Below are 26,639 nucleotides of genomic sequence, written 5' to 3'. Positions count from 1 at the left end.
TTAATATCCTCATTTATTGCCTCTAAAATCCTTGTCATATCACCTCCAATAATTTTGAACATTAAAATGGTATAAAATACCGACAGGTTGTTAGGTAAGACACATATGCAACAGTTAGGTATCTTTATTTCGATACGTTTCGCCTACACAGTAGGCTTCTTCAGTCGAGTACAGAAAAGTTGATAGAAGCAGAAGAGACTTGAAGATGATGTAATCAGTCCATCACCCTTAAAGTTTTGAGGTGGTCAGTCCCTCAGTCTGGAGAAGAGCAATTCTAAGACATATTTATTTGTGATCATTTTTTGAGTTTATTTATTTTTGGGCCATAAAATGCCCTTTTTGGCCGTATCAAATATGAGGCACTCCCCGACAATGGTTAAACTGTAGGTGACAGATCAGGCATCAAATTTGATGCAAGCCTGAAAAAGGTATTTGTCTAAAAGAATCATAACAGCTGTTATAACTGATAATTAAAGGCATAAATTTACTTTTAAGGTTTATTCATAAACAACTTGGGTAAACAAAAGGCACAGAAACTTGATTTCAATAAATTTAAGACATTTTTAGTAATTGACATTTTATAAAAAAATTGAAAAAAATGTTACAAAAATATTATCAGAGGAATTTAAGCATGTTGTTGCCTATGGAATTCCAGGAAACAATTCCTCATTGAATTTAGACATAAATTAACCTTGCAGAAGGAACAAGCAAAGGAAGAGTAGGTCCTCTTGCTCTTGGTGTTGCAATGTTTACATGAAAGCCTCTTTGCAGAAACTCGCCAGTGTTTTTGTGTTTCATCAAATATTGTATCATTAGACCTTTTTCTATGCCGATTGGGAATGTCATCAACTGAAGAAGACCTTGAAGAAGACCGTGAAGTTGAACAACTTGGAGATATCAGGCTCCTTGGGATTCCATTGGTTGACTTTCTTGCAGAATTGGAGATGGAAAACCGAAATTCCTTGAGGTTCATGTATTTCTCTTTCAAAACACCACATTCACGCCTGTACAACAACCAGCCATTGACACAACAAAGATCAATGACATATCCAAAGAGCCTCATGTACCAGCGTTTTGCTTTGAGTGGAGACTTGTAGAGATGCACCAACATATCATTCTTATCTATGCCCCCCATATGGGCATTATAATTCTTTATCACTGCAGGACAGTCAACTTTCACCTTTTGTTTGAGCTCCTTGCTGTACCTCTTTATCTTTGTCACTGGGTTGATACCAATATCATTAGTCAGTAAAGTAACAATCTTACTGTCTTTCCAACGTACAGCAAGGACACTATCCAATGAACAGTAATCCATAGCACTCCTTTTCACCTTTGTTTTTTCCATGTCATTGACAGACATAAGTGGTGGTTTTCCAATTCTGCTGTCCCTTGCAGTGCCTGTGTACCTGCAATTGAATGTAGTATGCAGATATTTCACTAGAGGCAAACTGGTAAAGAAGTTATCTGCATAAATTGCACTGGTCTTTGTGTGGTCCATAGTCTTTGCAAGGCAAATAACAACCTTGGAACTTATAGGCATTTTCTTCTCCTCCTCTGTTAGACTAACACTGTGATAATCAAATGTTGTTTGACCTTGATACATCATTATGTCATGTATAAATCCATCATCGCTGGCCCGGCAAAATAGTTTAAACCCCCATTTATCAGGCTTGGTCCTGATATATTGCCTGAGATTTCCTGCTCTTGTTCCCTTATATCCTACCATTACCTCATCAACTGATTGCTTTGGTGTACCTGGAACTGTTAGGCATGCTTTTCTTAGACCTTCAAACAGTGGTCTTACTTTATGGAACCTGTCAGCTGTTGCCTTGGTATTATCATTTATATGAATAGCTGTCCTTAGTGACCTAAACCTTTTAGATGTCATAACAGTTGTAATATCAGGATGACAATGATTATGGGACCAGTAATCTTCTAAAGAGGGCAGGGTGTCCATACTCATGAATATCAGAATTCCAACAAATTGCATAAGCTCTTCACTAGTGGTGTTGAAGTTAGTATTAACATCTTTCTGTGTTGCATACAAGTTTGTGTTAAATACAAGGCTTTCTTACATTTCTGCAGTAAATAATTGACCAAAATATTGAAATGGTTCCTTGATATGTGTTGGTACCTCATGTTTGTAGTCAGGTAATGGAGTATTTGTTATGTCAAGTTTGCTCCAGGTGGCATTAGTGTTGTTGACAGTTGTTTCATCTACCTCAACCTCATCATCTTTAACTGCTTGTTTTCGTACATTTCTTCGTTTTACATTAACTTGCCCACTTCTCTTAGACAAATTTTCATGTTCATCTTCACTTGAAGAAGCATCATTTGCCTGTGGCTCATAATCATCTCCAGAATCCACTTCCTCATTAGGGTCACTGTCATCATGTAACTCTGGCACGATGTAATCCCTTCTTCTTTGAGCCCTTGATCCATAAAACACACTTGTGTTCAATTGAAATGAACAGAAAACACAAAATGAGCATTCTATATGAGCAAATATCATAAATTTACAAGGTAAAATTACTCATATTTCAATGAATTTGATTCAGCATGCAATTGTTAGCTATCAGTGACAAAGACGGTCTAATTATGATCTGTTAATCCATGATATATGATACCTTCATTGGCCCATTTCTTATCACCATTGTCAGGCTGAGCCTCAATATTGACACAAAAACAGTAAGTGATAATCTACCATTGTCAGGCCGGGCCTCAATATTGATACCAAAAAGGTAAACAAAACTTCAAGTGCATTTATTTGTTACTTCTCAATGCCTCAGGCAATTCATTTACATCTCAAAATGAAGTTCAAACATTCAATAATGCACTGGAAACACATTCAGAAACTTACTGACATTCTGGAGTGGTGTAAATTGGTGAAATATCAGGAGAGTGAGGGTCGAAATGCTGCTCCTTCAACAAGTCAAGCAGTACTGAACACTCAAGGAGCTCCCAGCCAATAGCAGAGGACAGTACCCGAGTGACGCCACCTTCAAGCTCCGCCCAGAAGGTGTGTGATTGGCTGGATTGAGGCGAGAAGTCTCTGGGAGCATATGCTTTGTGTCTATGGCGCCATGAAAACCATGCTTTTGGTGCCTCATTATTGAGGCACCGCCCGGTAAAGGGTTAAATATTTTAGGGTCTAATGGTATTTTATTCTTAATCAAATTCTTGAAAATCTCACTGATACAACTTATGTGTGTTTTCTTAAACGGTTGTAATAAACTTTTCCGTTGATTGCCTGGGAGACTATTAAGTAATGTAATTAATTCTTTAAATTTTTCTAATAATGATTTTTTCATTGTACCTTCAACAAATCTCCTTCTTTGACCCACGAATTAAAAGTGGAATCATAACCTTTATTAGATACCAAATAATGCGTAATTCCACCAATTTTTTTTCGTTTCAATACTCTGTCGATAATATATTCTGGAGGTGGTATGACTGGGTTCAATTCTTCGCGATAAAATGTTCCTTTAATCTTTTCACCTTTCAAATCTTTCAAATGATATGTTGTTATAGGTTGAGAATTATTAATTCTATATATTTTAAATATTTCCTCTGTATTTTGTGTGTGAAACCCTCGGTTAAACGCGGATGATCTGCTAAGAGTCACTCTTGTTGTGTCTCCAACAGCCAATTTCTTACTGATTCATTTCTTATTGGATCTTCCATTTTTATAATTTATCCGAAACTGATTCCTTATATCATTCAATGTCGTAACACCATGGACTTGCAATGGGGTTTTACCGCCAATCCCCGAGTGTGGAGTTGAATTATACGCATCTACTAAATCATTTAACACTTTTGAATAATTAAATGTATTGGCACTTGTCATATACTTGTATAATTTACGTTTCAACGTTTGCAAGCCTCTCTCTGCAATGGAAGCTTTTGTTTCTTTCGAAAATACATGATATAACTTTATATGCTTACTCTGGAGATAATTCTGTACCTGTTTATTTAGAAACTCCCTGCCTTTATCTGTAAATAATCTCGATATATTCTTCGCCTTTTCATTCTGCAATATGTTTTGTAATGCATGTAAAGTGCTCGGTCCGTCTTTCTTTTTCATGAGTACTGCTTGTAAATATCTTGAAAAAACATCGATACACACGAGAATGTATTTATATCCATCATTATATCTGGATAATTTAGACATATCACCCAAATCACAGGTTAATATCACTCTGGGTTTGGGAGCAATTATTTTTCTACGAGGAAACTTCTTAGGTTTAAGAACGTATAAAGTATATGATCTTTCTGAATTTAAGAAATTTCTGACCTCTTTCAAGGTTATGGACGGATCAATCTTTTTTACAGCTGTATATAAACTGTTTACACCAGAGAATGATCCCGCAGAACCAGGATCTCTATAAACCTTTTCAATTAATTTTGCTCGCTCCATTGGTATACAATTTCGTAGGAATCCTGACGTAACACATTGGTTCGCAACTGTAATGCTTCTGGTGTATTTAATGCAAGGTCTATGAAAAAATAACCAAAGGGTGATCGTTTTATAGCAGATTTATATATATTTACAAATTCCTTATTTTTTCCGAACACTTGTCGCCCCAGAATCTCTACTTGTCCAAGATCCCTCATTTTAAATAAAGCAAAATGCGTGGCGTTTAAAGCCATGGTACGACTATATCGTCCTCCGTGAAATATATTTTGAGTAATCAGAATAATGCTTATATTATGATGTCTACCTTTAGTAAAACATTCGAGAATAATTTCACTGTTACCAGCTTTTAAAAATAGATCATCAACAATAATGTATTGTATTTTCATCAGATGATGCAATGACATTCTGCGGGTCAATAATATCTTTACTTAATGTTAATTTATGAGATATCTCTGAATCTTGTTCTAAGGGATGTGATGTCACCCCGCATATTATAATGTTATGAAATTTCTCATGGTATAACTTTATTAATTTTGATGCGAAATAAGATTTGCCGCTATTCGAATAACCGGCAATGATAATCCTTGATGGATAACGAAATATATCAACGTCAGCAGATGTGTATGTTGTCAAGTTCAACATCTTCCCCTTATTATTTTAAAATGAACTAAAAGCTTCCTCCCATTAAGTTGAATGAACTAAAAAGGGTGTTTACCATAGAAAGGTTACTTGTACACTGTAAGTGTTAATGGGTTTTCAAGATATATAATACTTTTAGTTCAATAAGGGGACGCAGTTAATGTGGGAGCGGGACTGCCTCATCGAAATTAGTTACTTTAGGGTGGCGGCTGACTGATCTGTGTTGACCCAGGTGTGATTTTTCTACCTTGGGTGTGAATCGCATTACACAGTGGCGTCAGGGGGGAAGGGGTGGCCCATATAAGCTCAATGAGTCTCTCAGAGCGAGGAAAGTGTTTCTATTCGGAAATCGAGTAAATATTTCTACCTTGGGTGTGAACCGCATTACATGCCGTCTGTCTGTCCTGAGTTGACCCAGGTGTAGGATAAGGAGATGGCCGTGTGATTTTCTACCTTGGGTGTGAATCGCATTACATGCCGTCTGACTGACCTGAGTTGACGCAGGTGTTCGGTAAGGAGAAGAGCGTGTGATTTTCTACCTTGGGTGTGAATCGCATTACACAGTGGCGTCGGGGGAAGGGGCGGCCCATATAAGCTCAATGAGTCTCTCAGAGCGAGGAAAGTGTTTCTATTCGGAAATCGAGTAAATATTTCTACCATGGGTGTGTTTACCAACAAGAAAATAATGTTCGATTTTACGATAAAGTTTTCAAAACTAATTTGGAAATATCCAAAAATGGAGTCGTTCAAAGTAATTCTGGAGTACTCTAATGTATTTTGGAAGTGTTCCAATATATTTTAGGTTAGGTTAGGTTAGGTTAGGTTAGGTTAGGATAGGTTAGGTAAGGTTAGGTTAGGTTAGGTTAGGTTAGGATAGGTTAGGTTAGGTTAGGTTAGGTAATGTTAGGTTAGGTTAGGTTAGGTTAGGTTAGGTTAGGTTAGGTTAGGTAAGGTTAGGTTAGGTTAGGTTAGGTTAGGATAGGTTAGGTTAGGTTAGGTTAGGTTAGGATAAGATAGGTTAGGTTAGGTTAGGTTAGGATAGGTTAGGTTAGGTTAGGTTAGGATAAGTTAGGTTAGGGTATGTTAGGTTAGGTTAGGTTAGGTTAGGATAGGTAAGGTTAGGTTAGGTTAGGTTAGGGTAGGTTCGGTTAGGTTAGGATAGGTTAGGTTAGGTTAGGTTAGGTTAGGATAGGTTAGGTTAGGTTAGGTTAGGTTAGGTTAGGATAGGTTCGGTTAGGTTAGGTTAGGCTAGGTTAGGTTAGGTTAGGATAGGTTAGGTTAGGTTAGGTGTGTGTGTGTGTGTGTGTGTGTGTGTGTGTGTGTGTGTGTGTGTGTGTGTGTGTGTGTTAGGTGGTCATAGAGTTTTGTGAATATCTTGATTATAGTGATTTTAGTGGATTTGAGATGCATTTGTGGATGTGAAATGTGATTTTTTGTGTGTTCTGAAGAGGTGTGTTGGGAGATGGGTGAGTGGATGTGAAGAAAAATGCGGGTGAGATGGCGAGGTGTATGGGGAGGGTTGTAATTAGAAATATGGGGAGATTTTACTGAATATAAAGGTAATGTGTGAATATTTTAAAAAGAAATTATAGAAATGAAAAGTTATGATATATTGGAAAAGAATGGAGGGTGTTGAAACATGTCGCAATAGTTGGGTAGTTGATGCGAGTATAATATTAATTTATGTGGATACAAGGAGATGGGTATGGAGAGGATTTTATTAGAATTTTAGTACTGTAGGGAGGAATGTGTATTACTTTTAAGATTCAGTAAAAAGAAGGGGGAAAAAACATGTGAATAAATTGGTAATTGATGTGGGTTGTGGGTAATGTAGTCGAATTAGAGATGCTGAAAAGTGGTTATAAGTTGTTGTTGTGACTTTTTCTGATGTACTGTGTCCCCTTATTAACTTTAATGAACTAAAAAGGGTTAAAATGAGAAAAAAAAATTGTGGGATGTGGGTGATGTGGGGTGTTGTGACTTTTCTGATGAAATAAGTTGAAACGAGAAAAAATTGTGGGTTGTGGGTGTTGTGGGTTGTTGTTGTTGTGACTTTCTGATGTACTGTGCCCCCTTATTAATTTTAATGAACTAAAAGGGTTAAAACGAGAAAAAATTGTGGGTTGTGGGATGTTGTGGGTTGTGGGTTGTTGTTGTTGTGACTTTCTGATGTACTGTGTCCCCTTATTAACTTTAATGAACTAAAAGGGGTTAAAACGAAAAAAAATTGTGGGTTGTGGGTGTTGTGGCTTTTCTAATGAAATTAGTTGAAACGAGAAAAAATTGTGGGATGTGGGTGATGTGGGGTGTTGTGCCTTTTCTGATGAAATTAGTTGAAACGAGAAAAAATTGTGGGTTGTGGGTGTTGTGGGTTGTTGTTGTTGTGACTTTCTGATGAAATTAGCTAAAACGAGAAAATGCCTAGTCTGGAGACTGAGGGATGAGTTGTAATTTAATGAAAAGTGTAAGTGCAGATAAATTAGAGATGTCAAATCTTATTTGGGAGTACTCAAATAGTGTTTTGGAAATGTTCGAAGGTGTTCAAAGGTGTTTTGAGTGTGTTCAAATGTTGTTTTTTGAAGGTGATCAAGGGTGTTTTGATTGAATTCAGCGTGTTTTAGTAGTATTCAGTGGTGTAATTGGGAGTACTCAAATAGTGTTTTGGAAATGTTCAAAGGTGTTCAAAGGTGTTTTGAGTGTGTTCAAGAGTGTTTTGAAGGTGATCAAGGGTGTTTTGAAGGTGTTCAAGGGTGTTTTGAAGGTGTTCAAAGGTGTTTTGAGGTTATTCAAAGGTGTTTTGAGTGTGTTCAAATGTTTATGAGAGTGCTTTGAAGATGTTCAAAGGTGTTTTGAAGGTGTTGAAGGGTGTTTTGATTGAATTCAGCGGTGTTTTAGTAGTATTCAGTGGTGTAATTGGGAGTACTCAAATAGTGTTTTTTGGAAGTGTTTCAGTGTTGATTGAAAATGTTCAAAGGTGTTTTTGAAGGTGTTCAAGAGTGTTTTGAAAGTGTTCAAAGGTGTTTATGTGAGTATTCAAATGATTTATGAGAGTGTTTTGGTGATGTTCAAAGTAAAAGTGTTTGAGTTAGTTTTTGTGACTTTTTCTGATGTACTGTGTCCCCTTATTAACTTTGGGTTAGTTTGAGTTAGTTTTTTGTGATAATGTTGTGTTGTATTTTGTAAATAAATTGTGGGTATTAACGAAAAAATGCGACTTTCTGATGATGAAAAATTTGGGTTAAGAGTGAAAATGTTTTCGCTATGATGTAGGTACTATATCCCCTTATTAACTTTAATGAACTAAAAGGATCGACAAGATTCAGCCTGTATGTGTGACGTCACTGTCATAGGGGGAAGTCGACAAGTTTCAGCTTGTGTGTGCGCGGTCATCGCGTGACGTCACTGTCAGAAGGTGAGTGTCCCCTTATTAACTTTAATGAACTAAAAGGGTCGACAAGATTCAGCTTGTATGTGTGACGTCACTGACCGCCGAGTAAACACCCTTCTTAGGTCATTTGACTTGTTTAGACCTGTAGTAAGCATGCTTACCCCCAGAGGGGGGATTCAAAAAACTTGATCCGAGGAATTGGAGAATTTCGAAACCCCATAGGGGGATCCAAAAATTTGATCCAAGGAGATCATAAGAATTTCGAAAACCCCATAGGGGGGGAATCCAAAAACTTGATCCGAGGAATTGGAGAATTTCGAAACCCCCATAGGGGGGAATCCAAAAACTTGGTAATATTGAGAAATTTTTGGGATTGGGGGGGTGGGGGTGGAAGGAGGGACAATCCAAAAAACCTTGATCCAAGGAGATGGAGAATTTCGAAAACCCCATAGGGGGGAATCCAAAAACTTGTATTATCGAGAAAATTTGATCCGAGGAGATCATAAGAATTTCGAAAACCCCCATAGGGGGGAATCCAAAAAACTTGTAATATTGAGAAATTTTTGGGATTGGGGGGTGAAAGTGGGAGGGGGAACCTTAAAAATTTGATCCGAAGAGATGGAGAGCACAAGAAAATGAAATTCAAAAAAAATTCGAAAAAAATCGGAAAAAAATTCGAGACGCGGGGGCGATCCGGACGACGCTGCAGAAGGCGCAGCAGAAGGCGCGGGCGGGGGTCGCGAAGGGCGCGGGCGGGCGCGCGCGGGGGTCGCGAAGGGCGCGGGCGAGCGCGCGGCGCGACGGGGGGGTCGCGAAGGGGGGGTCGCGAAGGGGGGGTCGTGGGCGGGGGTATTGGTTGGGGGGGTCAAGGGTGAGGTAGTCTCGAGGGCGAGGTCAAGGTCAAAACCGGAAGTAACACCTAGGTGTGAAAAGGGGATGCCTCAGAAGAAGGTCCTAGACCGGATACACCGCTCAGTGGAAGGCCCTAAACCGGATACACCGCTCTGTAGAAGGCCCTAAACCGGATACACCGCTCTGTAGAAATTATGACTACTTATATATATATATATATATATATATATATATATATATATATATATATATATATATATATATATATATATATATATATATATATATATATATACATATATATATATATATATATATATATATGTATGTATGTATATATATATATATATGTCGTGCCGAATAGGCAGAACTTGCGATCTTGGCTTAAATAGCAACGCTCATCTTGCCATATAGGACAAGCGAAAATTTGTGTATGCAATAATTTCGCCAAAATCATTCTTAACCTAACGAAAAAAATATGTTTCACTGTGTTTGCTTACTATTAAATTATTGTAAACAAATCTAAAATATATTTAGTTGGGTTAGGCTAAAATAAATTACTCTTGTTATAATAAGGTTAGGTAAGTTTTCTAAGATTCTTTTAGTGCAAAATCATAAAATTTTACATTAACATTAATGAAAAATATATATCTTTAAACGTATAAGAGAAAATTTTAGAAAGGACTTAATTTTAAATGAGTTCTTGCTAATTGACCAGTTTTAAATATTCGGCACGACAGATATATATATATATATATATATATATATATATATATATATATATATATATATATATATATATATATATATATATATATATATATATATATATATATATATAGTAACCCCTTCTCCTGTAGACATTTACTATAAAACTGGGATGCTTAAATGTGCGTGGATGTAGTGCGGATGACAAGAAACAGATGATTGCTGATGTTATGAATGAAAAGAAGTTGGATGTCCTGGCCCTAAGCGAAACAAAGCTGAAGGGGGTAGGGGAGTTTCGGTGGGGGGAAATAAATGGGATTAAATCTGGAGTATCTGAGAGAGTTAGAGCAAAGGAAGGGGTAGCAGTAATGTTGAATGATCAGTTATGGAAGGAGAAAAGAGAATATGAATGTGTAAATTCAAGAATTATGTGGATTAAAGTAAAGGTTGGATGCGAGAAGTGGGTCATAATAAGCGTGTATGCACCTGGAGAAGAGAGGAATGCAGAGGAGAGAGAGAGATTTTGGGAGATGTTAAGTGAATGTATAGGAGCCTTTGAACCAAGTGAGAGAGTAATTGTGGTAGGGGACCTGAATGCTAAAGTAGGAGAAACTTTTAGAGAGGGTGTGGTAGGTAAGTTTGGGGTGCCAGGTGTAAATGATAATGGGAGCTCTTTGATTGAACTTTGTATAGAAAAGGGTTTAGTTATAGGTAATACATATTTTAAGAAAAAGAGGATAAATAAGTATACAAGATATGATGTAGGGCGAAATGACAGTAGTTTGTTGGATTATGTATTGGTAGATAAAAGACTGTTGAGTAGACTTCAGGATGTACATGTTTATAGAGGGGCCACAAATATATCAGATCACTTTCTAGTTGTAGCTACACTGAGAGTAAAAGGTAGATGGGATACAAGGAGAATAGAAGCATCAGGGAAGAGAGAGGTGAAGGTTCATAAACTAAAAGAGGAGGCAGTTAGGGTAAGATATAAACAGCTATTGGAGGATAGATGGGCTAATGAGAGCATAGGTAATGGGGTCGAAGAGGTATGGGGTAGGTTTAAAAATGTAGTGTTAGAGTGTTCAGCAGAAGTTTGTGGTTACAGGAAACTGGGTGCGGGAGGGAAGAGGAGCGATTGGTGGAATGATGATGTGAAGAGAGTAGTAAGGGAGAAAAAGTTAGCATATGAGAAGTTTTTACAAAGTAGAAGTGATGCAAGGAGGGAAGAGTATATGGAGAAAAAGAGAGAGGTTAAGAGAGTAGTGAAGCAATGTAAAAAGAGAGCAAATGAGAGAGTGGGTGAGATGTTATCAACAAATTTTGCTGAAAATAAGAAAAAGTTTTGGAGTGAGATTAACAAGTTAAGAAAGCCTAGAGAACAAATGGATTTGTCAGTTAAAAATAGGAGAGGAGAGTTATTAAATGGAGAGTTAGAGGTATTGGGAAGATGGAGGGAATATTTTGAGGAATTGTTAAATGTTGATGAAGATAGAGAAGCTGTGATTTCGTGTATAGGGCAAGGAGGAACAACATCTTGTAGGAGTGAGGAAGAGCCAGTTGTGAGTGTGGGGGAAGTTCGTGAGGCAGTAGGTAAAATGAAAGGGGGTAAGGCAGCCGGGATTGATGGGATAAAGATAGAAATGTTAAAAGCAGGTGGGGATATAGTTTTGGAGTGGTTGGTGCAATTATTTAATAAATGTATGGAAGAGGGTAAGGTACCTAGGGATTGGCAGAGAGCATGTATAGTTCCTTTGTATGAAGGCAAAGGGGATAAAAGAGAGTGCAAAAATTATAGGGGGATAAGTCTGTTGAGTATACCTGGCAAAGTGTATGGTAGAGTTATTATTGAAAGAATTAAGAGTAAGACGGAGAATAGGATAGCAGATGAACAAGGAGGCTTTAGGAAAGGTAGAGGGTGTGTGGACCAGGTGTTTACAGTGAAACATATAAGTGAACAGTATTTAGATAAGGCTAAAGAGGTCTTTGTGGCATTTATGGATTTGGAAAAGGCGTATGACAGGGTGGATAGGGGGGCAATGTGGCAGATGTTGCAGGTGTATGGTGTAGGAGGTAGGTTAATGAAACAAGTGAAGAGTTTTTACGAGGATAGTGAGGCTCAAGTTAGAGTATGTAGGAAAGAGGGAAATTATTTCCCAGTAAAAGTAGGCCTTAGACAAGGATGTGTGATGTCACCGTGGTTGTTTAATATATTTATAGATGGGGTTGTAAGAGAAGTAAATGCGAGAGTCTTGGCAAGAGGCGTGGAGTTAAAAGATAAAGAATCACACATAAAGTGGGAGTTGTCACAGTTGCTCTTTGCTGATGACACTGTGCTCTTGGGAGATTCTGAAGAGAAGTTGCAGAGATTGGTGGATGAATTTGGTAGGGTGTGCAAAAGAAGAAAATTGAAAGTGAATACAAGAAAGAGTAAGGTTATGAGGATAACAAAAAGATTAGGTGATGAAAGATTGGATATCAGATTGGAGGGAGAGAGTATGGAGGAGGTGAACGTATTCAGATATTTGGGAGTGGACGTGTCAGCGGATGAGTCTATGAAAGATGAGGTGAATCATAGAATTGATGAGGGGAAAAGGGTGAGTGGTGCACTTAGGAGTCTGTGGAGACAAAGAACTTTGTCCTTGGAGGCAAAGAGGGGAATGTATGAGAGTATAGTTTTACCAACACTCTTATATGGGTGTGAAGCATGGGTGATGAATGTTGCAGCTAGGAGAAGGCTGGAGGCAGTGGAGATGTCATGTCTGAGAGCAATGTGTGGTGTGAATATAATGCAGAGAATTCGTAGTTTGGAAGTTAGGAGGAGGTGCGGGATTACCAAAACTCTTGTCCAGAGGGCTGAGGAAGGGTTGTTGAGGTGGTTCGGACATGTGGAGAGAATGGAGCGAAACAGAATAACTTCAAGAGTGTATCAGTCTGTAGTGGAAGGAAGGCGGGGTAGGGGTCGGCCTAGGAAAGGTTGGAGGGAGGGGGTAAAGAAGGTTTTGTGTGCGAGGGGCTTGGACTTCCAGCAGGCATGCGTGAGCGTGTTTGATAGGAGTGAATGGAGACAAATGGTTTTTAATACTTGACGTGCTGTTGGAGTGTGAGCAAAGTAACATTTATGAAGGGGTTCAGGGAAACCGGCAGGCCGGACTTGAGTCCTGGAGATGGGAAGTACAGTGCCTGCACTCTGAAGGAGGGGTGTTAATGTTGCAGTTTAAAAACTGTAGTGTAAAGCACCCTTCTGGCAAGACAGTGATGGAGTGAATGATGGTGAAAGTTTTTCTTTTTCGGGCCACCCTGCCTTGGTGGGAATCGGCCAGTGTGATAATAATTATATATATATATATATATATAATATATATATATATATATATATATATATATATATATATATATATATATATATATATATATATATATATATATATATATATATAATATATATATATATACATATATATATACATATATATGTATATATATATATATATATATATTTATATATATATATATATATATATATATATATATATATATATATATATATATATATATATATATATATATATATATATATATATATATATATATATATATATATATATATATAGATATATATATATATATATATATATATATATATATATATATATATATATATATATATATATATATATATATATATATATATATATATATATATATGTATATATACATATATATATAGATATGTATATATATATATATATATATATATATATATATATATATATATATATATATATATATATATATATATATATATATATATATATATATATATATATATGTATATATATATATACATATATATATATATATATATATATATATATATATATATATATATATATATATATATATATATATATATATATATATATATATATATATATATATATATATATATATATATATATATATATATATATATATATATACATATATATATATATATATATATATATATATATATATATATATATATATATATATATATATATGTATATATACATATATATATACGTATATATATATATATATATATATATATATATATATATATATATATATATATATATATATATATATATATATATATATATATGTATATATACATATATATATATATAAATATATATATATATATATACATATATATATATATATATACAGACACCGTTATAGCAGCATCATAAATTAGGGTACACATTCCTGCATGCCAGTATTCCAGTACAAAAAAATGAATACATACTAAGCACAAAATCTTTTATACATGTCCACTCTACATCTTCCTTAACAATTTTAATTGAATAGTAAATCATCTTCAGAACACAAAAAGTTATCATGATTCCTCACACATACAATAATGCAATTACAATTTTCCTCTCTAAATAATCAGTTACAGGTTGTAATAAAGTTGGTAGAATTACCGACAATATGTAAAGTAAAAGGACACAAGTGCAACTAATGTGACATTTATTGTGGCAACGTTTCGCTCTCCAGGAGCTTTATCAAGCCATTACAAACAATACATGCACTGAACGTCTCAAAAGTACTTACACAAGCTAACACCAGAGTCGCCATCGCTTCTAGCACTTCAATAAGGGATCTAACCAGGACACAATCCAAGCACCACGAACCAGTCAATGCAGGAGTTTACACTATTCCCTGTGGAGGCTGTGACAAGATTTACGTAGGTGAAACAGCAAGAAACCTCGACACCCGCCTCACTGAACACATGTACGCATGTTGAAGATTGAGACACTTATGCAGCATATGGGAATCTTTATTCAGGAAACGTTTCGCCACACAGTGGCTTCATCAGTCCAATACAAAGAGGAAGGCGTAAGGAGAGGAGGAGAATGAGTTAATCAGTCCCTCAACCTGGAGTCGATGAGTTCAGTCCATCAATCTTGTAGAATGTACAGCATAGGGCCGTAGACGTGGCTTATATACTGTAGTGAGGTGACGTGAAGCAGGTGGAGGCGGGGTCATAGTGGTACCATCCACTAGTCGAAGTAGGTCTTCGTCCAAAGGTTGAACAAGTGTTGAAAAATTCTTTGTAACAAGATCCCATGATGCTGCAGAGTCTGACAGTTGTGATGAATGGTTTGAAAAACCGACAAGTTGAAGATTGAGACACTTATGCAGCATATGGGAATCTTTATTCAGGAAACGTTTCGCCACACAGTGGCTTCATCAGTCCAATACAAAGAGGAAGGCGTAAGGAGAGGAGGAGAATGAGGTAATCAGTCCCTCAACCTGGAGTCGATGTGTTCAGTACATCAATCTTGTAGCATGTACAGCATAGGGCCGTAGACGTGGCTTATATACTGTAGTGAGGTGAGGTGAAGCAGGCGGAGGCGGGGTCATAGTGATACCATCCACTGTTACTGTACTGGTCTTCTCTGTTACAGTACTGGTCTTCTCTGTTACTGTACTGGTCTTCTCTGTTACAGTACTGGTCTTCTCTGTTGCTGTACTGGTCTTCCCTGTTACTGAACTGGTCTTCTCTGTTACTGTACTGGTCTTCTCTGTTACTGTACTGGTCTTCTCTGTTACTCTACTGTACCCATTCTTCTGTGTTACTGTACTGGTCTTCTCTGTTACTCTACTGTACCCATTCTTCTGTGTTACTGTACTGGTCTTCTCTGTTACTATACTCCTCTTCTCTGCTACTGTACATAAGAACATAAGAACATAAGAACGATGGAACACTGCAGAAGGCCTACTGGCCCATGCGAGGCAGGTCCAAGTCTCCACCGGCTTAGCCAATGCACCCAACCTAGTCAGGTCAGGTCACATTGACTTAAGGGAGGAACACGGCAACCGACCTGGTAGCACAAGCTATCAGGTCTAACTCACACCCACCCACATCTACTCATGTATTTATCCAACCTATTTTTAAAGCTACACAACGTTCTGGCCTCTATAACGGTACTTGGGAGTTTGTTCCACTCATCCACAACTCTATTACCAAACCAGTACTTTCCTATATCCTTCCTGAATCTGAATTTTTCCAACTTAAAACCATTGCTGCGAGTCCTGTCTAGGCTAGATATTTTCAGCACACTATTTACATCCCCTTTATTTATTCCTGTCTTCCATTTATACACCTCAATCATATCCCCCCTAATTCTACGTCTTTCTAGAGAGTGCAGTTTCAGGGCCCTTAGTCTATCCTCATAGGGAAGGTTTCTGATACATGGGATCAACTTTGTCATCCTCCTTTGTACATTTTCCAGAGAATTTATATCCATTCTGTAATACGGTGACCAAAACTGTGCAGCATAATCTAAATGAGGCCTAACCAAGGATGTATAGAGTTGAAGAACAACCTGAGGACTCCTATTATTTATGCTTCTTGATATGAAGCCAAGGATTCTATTAGCTTTATTGCGAACACTTATGCACTGTTGTCTTGGTTTCAGATTACTGCTAACCAGAACTCCTAAATCTTTTTCGCAATCCGTAATATTAAGATCTACATTATTTAGTTTATATGTGGCATGGTTATTGTCCTGTCCAACATTTAGAACTTTGCATTTTTCTATATTAAACTGCATCTGCCACTTCTCCGACCACTGCATCAGTCTATTCAAATCTTCCTGGAGTGCTCGAATGTCCTCGTCAGAATGAATTCGACGGCCTATTTTGGTGTCATCGGCAAACTTGCCGATGTCGCTCTTTATGCCCTCATCTATGTCGTTTATGTAGATTGTGAACAGCAGGGGGCCCAACACTGACCCCTGTGGAACACCGCTCGTGACACTTCCCCACTCTGATTTCTCCCCATTTATGCAAACTCTCTGCTGCCTATTTGTCAACCATGCCTCTATCCAGGAAAAAATCTCTCCTCCTATTCCATGTGCTTTAATTTTCCTCAATAGTCTCTGATGTGGGACCCTGTCAAAAGCCTTACTGAAGTCCATATACACAATATCATATTCATTACCATGATCTACCTCCTCAAATACCTTAGTGAAAAAAGTTAATAAATTCGTAAGGCAGGAACGCCCCTTTGTAAAACCATGCTGAGATTCGTTGATTAATTTATGCTTTTCAAGGTGGCTACGAACTGCCTCGGCAATTATTGATTCCATAAATTTTCCCACTATGGAGGTTAGGCTTATTGGTCTATAGTTCGAAGCAAAGGACCTGTCACCTGTTTTGAAAATAGGTATCACATTTGCCATTTTCCACTTATCTGGCACCATGCCAGTTTGTAGTGATATGTTGAAAAGATTAGCCAAAGGTGTGCTAAGCTCCTCTTTACATTCCTTTAGAACCCTTACATACAGTTCATCAGGGCCTGGGGATTTGTTAGGTTTTAATTTATCTATTTGCCTAAGGACCATGTCACTTGTGACCCTAATAGTGCACAGTTTATTATCGTCCTGTTCTACATAATTTATCGTTACTGGAATATCGCTGGTATCCTCCTGTGTAAAAACTGAGAGGAAGTATGTGTTAAAAATTCTACACATTTCCTTATCACTGTCAGTGAGCTGACCCGAGGGACTTTTGAGTGGGCCTATCTTGTCCCTGATCTTACTTCTGTATACCTGAAAGAATCCTTTTGGGTTAGTCTTCGATTCTCTTGCAACTTTAACCTCATAATCTCTTTTTGCTTTTCTAATTCCCTTTTTTATTTCTCTCTTTAACTGAATATATCGATTTCTCAATTGCCCCTCTCCTCTTTTGATTTGCCTATATATGCCTCTCTTTTGACCAATCAGATATTTTAATCTATTGTTCATCCATTTAGGATCATTTTTGTTTGATCTGATTTCCCTATTTGGAACATAATTTGACTGAGCAGCTAGAACTATGCCCTGGAAAGCATCATATCGGCAACCATCACCACCTACCTGACCCTTAGTCAGGTCATTCCAGTTCAGCCCACCTAAGTAATTTTTCAGTCCTATGAAATCAGCCAAGCGAAAGTCAGGGACGGAGACTTGACTGCCATTATTAGGGGAATTCCATGATATATTAAAACTGAGTGATTTGTGATCACTTTCCCCAAGCTCATCATTAACCTCAAGATTATTAATTAGTGTTTCCCTACTGGCAAGAACCAAGTCAAGGAGGTTATTTCCCCTAGTTGGCTCTGTCACAAACTGTTTTAAAAAACAATCCTGGATCGTATCAAGAAAGTCACCTGACTCTAAATTTCCTGTCAAATTGCTCCAGTCAATCTGTCTATAGTTGAAATCTCCCATTAGCACAACATTTTCGTATGTAGATGCCTTACGAATTTCGTCCCATAGAAGTTTACTGCACTCCCTATCAAGATTTGGGGCCCTGTAAATCACACCCAAAATTAGTTTTTCTCGGCCCTCGAGAAGCTGTAACCAAACAGATTCAGTGGCTGACGCTTCTAATTTAATATCTTGTCTAACACAACAATTTAAATTGTCTCTGACATACATCGCTACTCCACCACCTTTCCTGTTGACCCTGTCAGTGTGGAATAATTTATAGCCTTGTATATGACATTCAGAGGGCATCTCTCTATCTTTCAGATTGAGCCAGGTCTCTGTTATAGCAATAATATCTATGTTTCCTGCACTTGCAATTAATCTTAGCTCATCTATCTTATTTCTTACACTCCTGCTATTAGTATAGTAAACCTTAAGGGAGCTAGTCCCTTGCTGCCCTCTGCTGTCCCCCTTTGTTTGCTGACCTGATCTATTGTCTTTATTGATAACTTCATGCTGAATGCCTTTTATACATTTACTGTTTCCAACCCAAGTGTTGCAACCTGCTTGTTTCCCACACACACCCATACCTCTATCTTCCATGAGTTTAAAATCATAGGCATTTCACCAATGGCCTTCTCAATCGAGTCTGCAAGTGCTACCACCCCAGCCCCAGAGAGATGTACCCCATCCCTTGCATACATATCATGTTTGCCATAAAAGTTGTTCCAGTTGTCAATGAATGGGATTGCAAGTTCCTTGCAGTATCTGTCTAGCCAGCAATTTACACCAATTGCCCTAGACAACCATTCATTTCCTACTCCCCTTCTAGGCAAGATGCTACATATGATTGGGATCCCTCCCTTAGACTTAATGAAATCTATAGCTGACCTGTACTTATCTAGCAGCTCTTCTCTCCTACCCTTCCCAATATCATTTCCACCAGCACTGAGACAGATAATGGGCTTGTTCCCATTACCTGACATGATATTATCCAGCCTGTTGACAATGTCCCCAACACCAGCTCCAGGGAAGCACACTCTATCTCTCATCTTCTTATTCCTATTACAAAAAGCACGGTCAATATATCTTACCTGAGAGTCACCAACCACAAGAATGCGCTTACCTCCATTAGCAGGGGCAGTAGTACCCTTACCTTCACTGGCCACTGAAGTACATTCATCCTGAAGAACAGAGAAGCGATTTCCTACCTTCAGATCTTCACTCTTAACTTTCCTTAGTCTGATGCGCCTTCCATTACTGTGAACCACTCGCCACTTGTAGCAGGTGCTGGACTGCACCTCACTGCTGGTAGCCGTTGCTACCTCCCCAACTACAGCCTCCTCACAGCGAAAGACAGACTGCACCTCACTGCTAGAAGCCTCATTCCCCACAACTCCAGCCACCTCACACTCTCTCCCATACCCATTGAGGTGGACCTTCAGCCTCCTAATCTCCTCCTGGAGAAGCAAGACCTCCTCCTTCAACTCTCCAACCTCAATTTTTAAAACACTGCAGAAGCAAGCCATGCTTTGTAACCGTCCACACTAATCCCCAAAGCAGCTCAGGGTCTGTGACCTCACGTGACGACTGACCACTGAGTACTGTGACGACTGACCACTGAGTACTGTACCACTTCTGTGTTACTGTACTGCACCACTTCTTCTGTGTTACTGTACTGCACCACTTCTTCTGTGTTACTGTACTGCACCACTTCTTCTGTGTTACTGTACTGCACCACTTCTTCTGTGTTACTGTACTGATCTTCTGTGTTACTGTACTGGTCTTCTCTGTCACTATACTGGTCTTCTCTGTTACTATCTTGGCCTTCTCTGTTACTATATTGTACCAGTTCTGTGTTGCAAATTCTGGCCACAAAATAGAGCGAAACACCAACGTCAAAGACCTGGGAGTGATCACGTCGGAGGATCTCACCTTCAAGGACCTTAACATTGTATCAATCGCATCTGCTAGAAAAATGACAGGATGGATAATGAGAACCTTCAAAACTAGGGAGGCCAAGCCCATGATGACACTCTTCAGGTCACTTGTTTTATCTAGGCTGGAATATTGCTGCACACTAACAGCACCTTTCAAGGCAGGTGAAATTGCTGACCTAGAAAATGTGCAGAGAACCTTCACGGCGCGCATAACGGAAATAAAACACCTCAATTACTGGGAGCGCTTGAGGTTCCTAAACCTGTATTCCCTGGAACGCAGGCGGGAGAGATACATGATTATATACACCTGGAAAATCCTAGAGGGACTAGTACCGAACTTGCACACGAAAATCACTCACTACGAAAGTAAAAGACTTGGCAGACGATGCAACATCCCCCCAATGAAAAGCAGGGGTGTCACTAGCACGTTAAGAGACCATACAATAAGTGTCAGGGGCCCGAGACTGTTCAACTGCCTCCCAGCATACATAAGGGGGATTACCAACAGACCCCTGGCAGTCTTCAAGCTGGCACTGGACAAGCACCTAAAGTCGGTTCCTGACCAGCCGGGCTGTGGCTCGTACGTAGGTTTGCGTGCAGCCAGCAGCAACAGCCTGGTTGATCAGGCTCTGATCCACCAGGAGGCCTGGTCACAGACCGGGCCGCGGGGGCGTTGACCCCCGGAACTCTCTCCAGGTAAACTCCAGGTAAACTGTACTGGTCTTCTCTGTTACTATACTGGCCTTCTCTGTTACTGTACTGGCATTCTCTGTTACTGTACTGCCCTTCTCTGTTACTGTACTGGCCTTCTCTGTTACTGTACTGGCATTCTCTGTTACTGTACTGGCCTTCTCTTTACTGTACTGGCCTTCTCTGTTACTGTACTGGCATTCTCTGTTACTGTACTGGCCTTCTCTGTTACTGTACTGGCCTTCTCTGTTACTGTACTGGCCTTCTCTGTTACTGTGCTGGCCTTCTCTGTTACTGTACTGGCCTTCTCTGTTACTGTACTGGCATTCTCTGTTACTGTACTGCCCTTCTCTGTTACTGTACTGGCCTTCTCTGTTACTGTGCTGGCCTTCTCTGTTACTGTACTGGCCTTCTCTGTTACTGTACTGGCCTTCTCTGTTACTGTATCCGTTCTTCTGTGTTGCTGTACTGGTCTTCTCTGTTACTGTACTGGCCTTCTCTGTTACTGTACTGGCCTTCTCTGTTACTGTACTGGCCTTCCCTGTTACTGTACTGGCCTTCTCTGTTACTGTACTGTCCTTCTCTGTTACTGTACTGGCCTTCTCTGTTACTGTACTGGCCTTCTCTGTTACGGACTGGCCTTCTCTGTTACTGTACTGGTCTTCTGTGTTGCTGTACTGGTCTTCTCTGTTACTGTACTGGACTTCTGTGTTACTGTATTGTGCCCGTCCTTCTGTGTTACTGTACTGTGCCCGTTCTTCTGTGTTACTGTACTGGTCTTCTGTGTTACTGTACTGGTCTTGTGTGTTTCTGTACTGGTCTTGTGTGTTACTGTACTGGTCTTCTGTGTTAATGTATTGATCTTCTGTATTACTGTACTGGTCTTCTGTGTTACTGTACTGGTCTTCTGTGTTACTGTACTGGTCTTCTGTGTTAATGTATTGGTCTTCTGTATTACTGTACTGGTCTTCTGTGTTAATGTATTGGTCTTCTGTGTTACTGTACTGGTCTTCTGTGTTACTGTACTGGTCTTCTGTGTTACTGTACTGGTCTTCTGTGTTACTGTACTGGTCTTCTGTGTTACTGTACTGTTCTTCTGTGTTACTATGCTGTTCTTCTGTGTTACTGTACTGGTCTTCTGTGTTATTGTACTGTTCTTCTGTGTTATTGTACTGTTCTTCTGTGTTACTGTACTTGTCTTCTGTGTTATTGTACTGTTCTTCTGTGTTATTGTACTGTTCTTCTGTGTTACTGTACTGGTCTTCTGTGTTATTGTACTGTTCTTCTGTGTTATTGTACTGTTCTTCTGTGTTACTGTACTGGTCTTCTGTGTTACTATGCTGTTCTTCTGTGTTACTGTACTGATCTTCTGTGTTACTGTACTGGTCTTCTGTGTTACTGTACCGTTCTTCTGTGTTACTGTACTGGTCTTCTGTGTTACTGTACTGGTCTTCTGTGTTACTGTACTGGTCTTCTGTGTTACTGTACCGTTCTTCTGTGTTACTGTACTGGTCTTCTGTGTTACTGTACTGGTCTTCTGTGTTACTGTACTGGTCTTCTGTGTTACTGTACCGTTCTTCTGTGTTACTGTACCGTTCTTCTGTGTTACTGTACTGGTCTTCTGTGTTACTGTACCGTTCTTCTGTGTTACTGTACCGTTCTTCTGTGTTACTGTACTGGTCTTCTGTGTTACTGTACTGGTCTTCTGTGTTACTGTACTGGTCTTCTGTGTTACTGTACCGTTCTTCTGTGTTACTGTACCGTTCTTCTGTGTTACTGTACCGTTCTTCTGTGTTACTGTACTGGTCTTCTGTGTTACTGTACTGGTCTTCTGTGTTAACATTGTCATGGACACGTCTTCCTCCTGAAGAAGAGAATGGAAAACTAACTGATGAATAACTTATTGGATAATAATTATGATAATTTTCTGAGGATTTTAATTAAAAATATATCAAATAAAAATTGGAGGCTGTGGTCCCAGTAGGATGTTGGGACATGAGTATCTTATTCCCAGGATGATGTTTTAGAATAAATGGTGTTGGTTATCCTGGGTGGCGGAGTTCGTCCTATGTTCTGAAAATCCTGCCACTACTTGGTTGTAGCACCACAATTTAGATTTCAGAGGTGAGGAGTCGTAATGTTCCACTACGTCCTGTAGACAGAGATCTCGCTCCAATTAACTAGTGTCTACCCTGGTTAACCAGGTCAGCAGCAGAGCTGATAATCAAGAAACTAACACTGGTTATATAATTGTTAAATAAGTTTAATATTGAAGAAAGACAAAGTGTGGTGTTCCACTTCAATGTCATTACTGGTAACCAGGTAAATCAGTAACAATGAACAGAAATATTCCTGGTAGATCAACCTACCTGATCAGAAGAAGAGTGAAGGTGAAGTGGTTCACAAAGTTCAACCCACATCAGGTAAGGTTAATACTACCAGGAGTAGAAATTAAAGCAAATCAGACCTGAGGAACTGAAGTTTAGCCTCAGCCCGCTAGATGGTAGTGCGGGCAGTAACACGCTGATGGTTCCTGGGTGTCTGAACAACCATAAGCCCCACTTTTTAAGGGCTTTTCCCTTACAATATCCCCTTTCCAAAACTTATGGTCGGAGGCAGTAAGTTAATTTACAGAGGGAAAAGTGCTATGTACACTCTCGGTTCAGCCAATCTGAGAAGTGGTTTTATTAGCCAGATATATATATATATATATACAACTTTAAACTTATAGGACTGGATAGCCAAAGCCCATCTTAAGAGTCAGCTATTTGAAGCTTTGAAGTTTCCCAGGTACATCAGTGGTTTGTGATCTGTTTCAAGCACAAAGGGTTTTCCGTATAAGTAGTATTTGAACCTACTTATACCCCATAAAAATGTATAACTTTCCTTATCCACAGTGGAGTATCTTTCTTCCCTCGGCAGAAGCTTCTTATTGGTGGAAGATATAGGGAAGTGAATCTCATCATAATACTGTAGTAGAACAGTCCCGAGTAATGAATGGTTGGCATCTGTTCTGAGACAAAAGACTTTATTAATATCTGGTTGTTTTAGAACAGGAGAGTTGGAAAATATTCTTCTAATTTGTTCGAAGCTTTCATCAGCCTCTTCTGAACACACAAGAGGTTCTTTTACATTCTTTTTTAAATAGTCTGTGAGAATCGAAGTCAGACCTTTTAAATTATGTACAAAAATTGTATAGAAATTTACTGACCCAAGGAAACTTCTTAGCAATTTACTTGTAGTTGGGAAGGAGCTTCGTAGAACTGCTTTCGTCTTGTTATTGTCAGAAATAATAAACCCAAGGAATTGTGCCTTCAAATATCCAAGAAAACACTTACGTGGTTTAATTGTAAGACAATGAGCTATTAGTCCTTATATAACCAGCGACAGTTTAGCAAGATGATCCTCCCAGACATGAGTCATGATGTAAATATTATCGAAATACGCTGAAACATTCTTGAGGTCAGAAAGGACTATTCTCATAAGCCGGATATACGTGGCACACGGGGTGACCAAGCCATAAGGCATTGTGCCATATTGCATTAAGAACATAAGAACATAAGAACGAAGGAACACTGCAGAAGGCCTACTGGCCCATGCGAGGCAGGTCCAAGTCTCCTACCGGCTTAAGCCAATGCACCCAACCTAGTCAGGTCAGGTCACATTGACTTAAGGGAGGAACACGGCAACCGACCTGGTAGCACAAGCTATCAGGTCCAACTCACACCCACCCACATCCACTCATGTATTTATCCAACCTATTTTTAAATCTACACAACGTTGTGGCCTCTATAACTGTACTCGGGAGTTTGTTCCACTCATCTACAACTCTATTACCAAACCAGTACTTTCCTATATCCTTCCTGAATCTGAATTTTTCCAACTTAAAACCATTGCTGCGAGTCCTGTCTAGGCTAGATATTTTCAGCACACTATTTACATCCCCTTTATTTATTCCTGTCTTCCATTTATACACCTCAATCATATCCCCCCTAATTCTACGTCTTTCTAGAGAGTGCAGATTCAGGGCCCTTAGTCTATCCTCATAGGGAAGGTTTCTGATACATGGGATCAACTTTGTCATTCTCCTTTGTACATTTTCCAGAGAATTTATATCCATCCTGTAATACGGTGACCAAAACTGTGCAGCATAATCTAAATGAGGCCTAACCAAGGATGTATAGAGTTGAAGAACAACCTGAGGACTCCTATTATTTATGCTTCTTGATATGAAGCCAAGGATTCTATTAGCTTTATTGCGAACACTTATGCACTGTTGTCTTGGTTTCAGATTACTGCTAACCAGAACTCCTAAATCTTTTTCGCAATCCGTAATATTAAGATCTACATTATTTAGTTTATATGTGGCATGGTTATTGTCCTGTCCAACATTTAGAACTTTGCATTTGTCTATATTAAACTGCATCTGCCACTTCTCCGACCACTGCATCAGTCTATTCAAATCTTCCTGGAGAGCTCGAATGTCCTCGTCAGAATGAATTCGACGGCCTATTTTGGTGTCATCGGCAAACTTGCCGATGTCGCTCTTTATGCCCTCATCTATGTCGTTTATGTAGATTGTGAACAGCAGGGGGCCCAACATTGACCCCTGTGGAACACCGCTCGTAACGCTTCCCCACTCTGATTTCTCCCCATTTATGCAAACTCTCTGCTGCCTATTTGTCAACCATGCCTCTATCCAGGAAAAAATTTCTCCTCCTATTCCATGTGCTTTAATTTTCCTCAATAGTCTCTGATGTGGGACCCTGTCAAAAGCCTTACTGAAGTCCATGTACACAATATCATATTCATTACCATGATCTACCTCCTCAAATACCTCAAATACCTCTATGAGTAGGGAAAGCCGTGTGTGGTTTAGAGTCTGGGTGTAATGACATTTGATGGTACGCTTTTGAGATGTCTAATTCAGAGAATTAGACAATTTATACAAGTCATGATCGATTACTGGTATGGGCTCAACGTCCCATTCAGTGATAACATTTAATAGCGAAAATCTTGAGCCAGTCGGTAAGAATTGTCTGGTTTCTTAACCATGACAACTGCTGAACAGAAAGCTGATTTAGAAGGTTCTATGATATTTAACTTTAAGAGTTTGTCAACTTCGTTATCAAATGTTTTCCATAAGTGAACGGGAACAGTATAGATTTTCCGTCCTACTGGTTCATGAGCTGACAATTCAGTCTTGTGTACAACGGTAGTGGTAAGTCCTGGGATCGAAATAAATGGTATAAAATACCGACACAATGGAAATATAAGCACATATGCAGTATAATGTGATCCTTTATTGATAACGTTTCGCCCACACAGCGGACGTTTTCAAGTCACAAACAGATCTACCTGGGTGGAAGGTACGAGAGTATTTATAGTCAGGTTGAGAATGTTGGGTCAGGTTGAGAATGCTGCATCTGATGATCTACCTTCCACCCAGGTAGATTTGCTTGTGACCTGAAAAAGCCCACTGTGTGGGCGAAACGTTGTCAACAAAGGATCACATTATATTGCATATGTGTTTATAATTCCAAGTCCTGGGATCCCTGTGAATACGTCTGATAAAGTATTTACTCTGGCACTTACTTGAGACTTTTGTTTACTAGATAGTTCACTGTTGATGTTGATGTTGGAGGATGATCCGTTAAGATATGAAGCAGCTGCATCGATTCTGTGTGAGACTCGTCATCTATAATACAAACTTTACACTCACAAGAATCATTACTGTTAACTAAGCTGTAAGACAT

General features: G+C 38.8%; 1 protein-coding gene across 1 annotated transcript; it reads right to left on the bottom strand.

The window, feature by feature from the left end:
- Positions 1–459: 459 nt before the first annotated feature.
- Positions 460–26,639, bottom strand: LOC138851664 (piggyBac transposable element-derived protein 3-like). Its single transcript, XM_070081018.1, has 4 exons — positions 26,479–26,639; positions 2,861–3,073; positions 2,135–2,432; positions 460–2,032 (listed from the first exon to the last, which is right to left on the bottom strand). Exons 1-4 carry the CDS (start codon positions 26,637–26,639, stop codon positions 626–628), a joined length of 2,079 nt encoding a protein of 692 aa, XP_069937119.1. The 3' UTR covers positions 460–625.

This window comes from Cherax quadricarinatus, unplaced genomic scaffold (assembly GCF_038502225.1).
Source record: "Cherax quadricarinatus isolate ZL_2023a unplaced genomic scaffold, ASM3850222v1 Contig1466, whole genome shotgun sequence".
NCBI lineage: Eukaryota > Metazoa > Arthropoda > Malacostraca > Decapoda > Parastacidae > Cherax > Cherax quadricarinatus.
The sequence above is the reverse complement of the archived record's forward strand: the minus strand, read 5'-3'. Positions and strand labels throughout refer to the sequence as shown.

Excerpts from the sequence above, each read along its gene's own strand:
- LOC138851664 (XM_070081018.1), bottom strand. The coding sequence starts at position 26,639 with ATGTCTTACAGCTTAGTTAACAGTAATGATTCTTGTGAGTGTAAAGTT. Across the intron at positions 2,433-2,860 it reads TACACCACTCCAGAATGTCA|GGCTCAAAGAAGAAGGGATT; the intron begins GTAAGTTTCTGA and ends TTATGGATCAAG. Across the intron at positions 2,033-2,134 it reads TACCTGACTACAAACATGAG|AAAGATGTTAATACTAACTT; the intron begins GTACCAACACAT and ends TATGCAACACAG.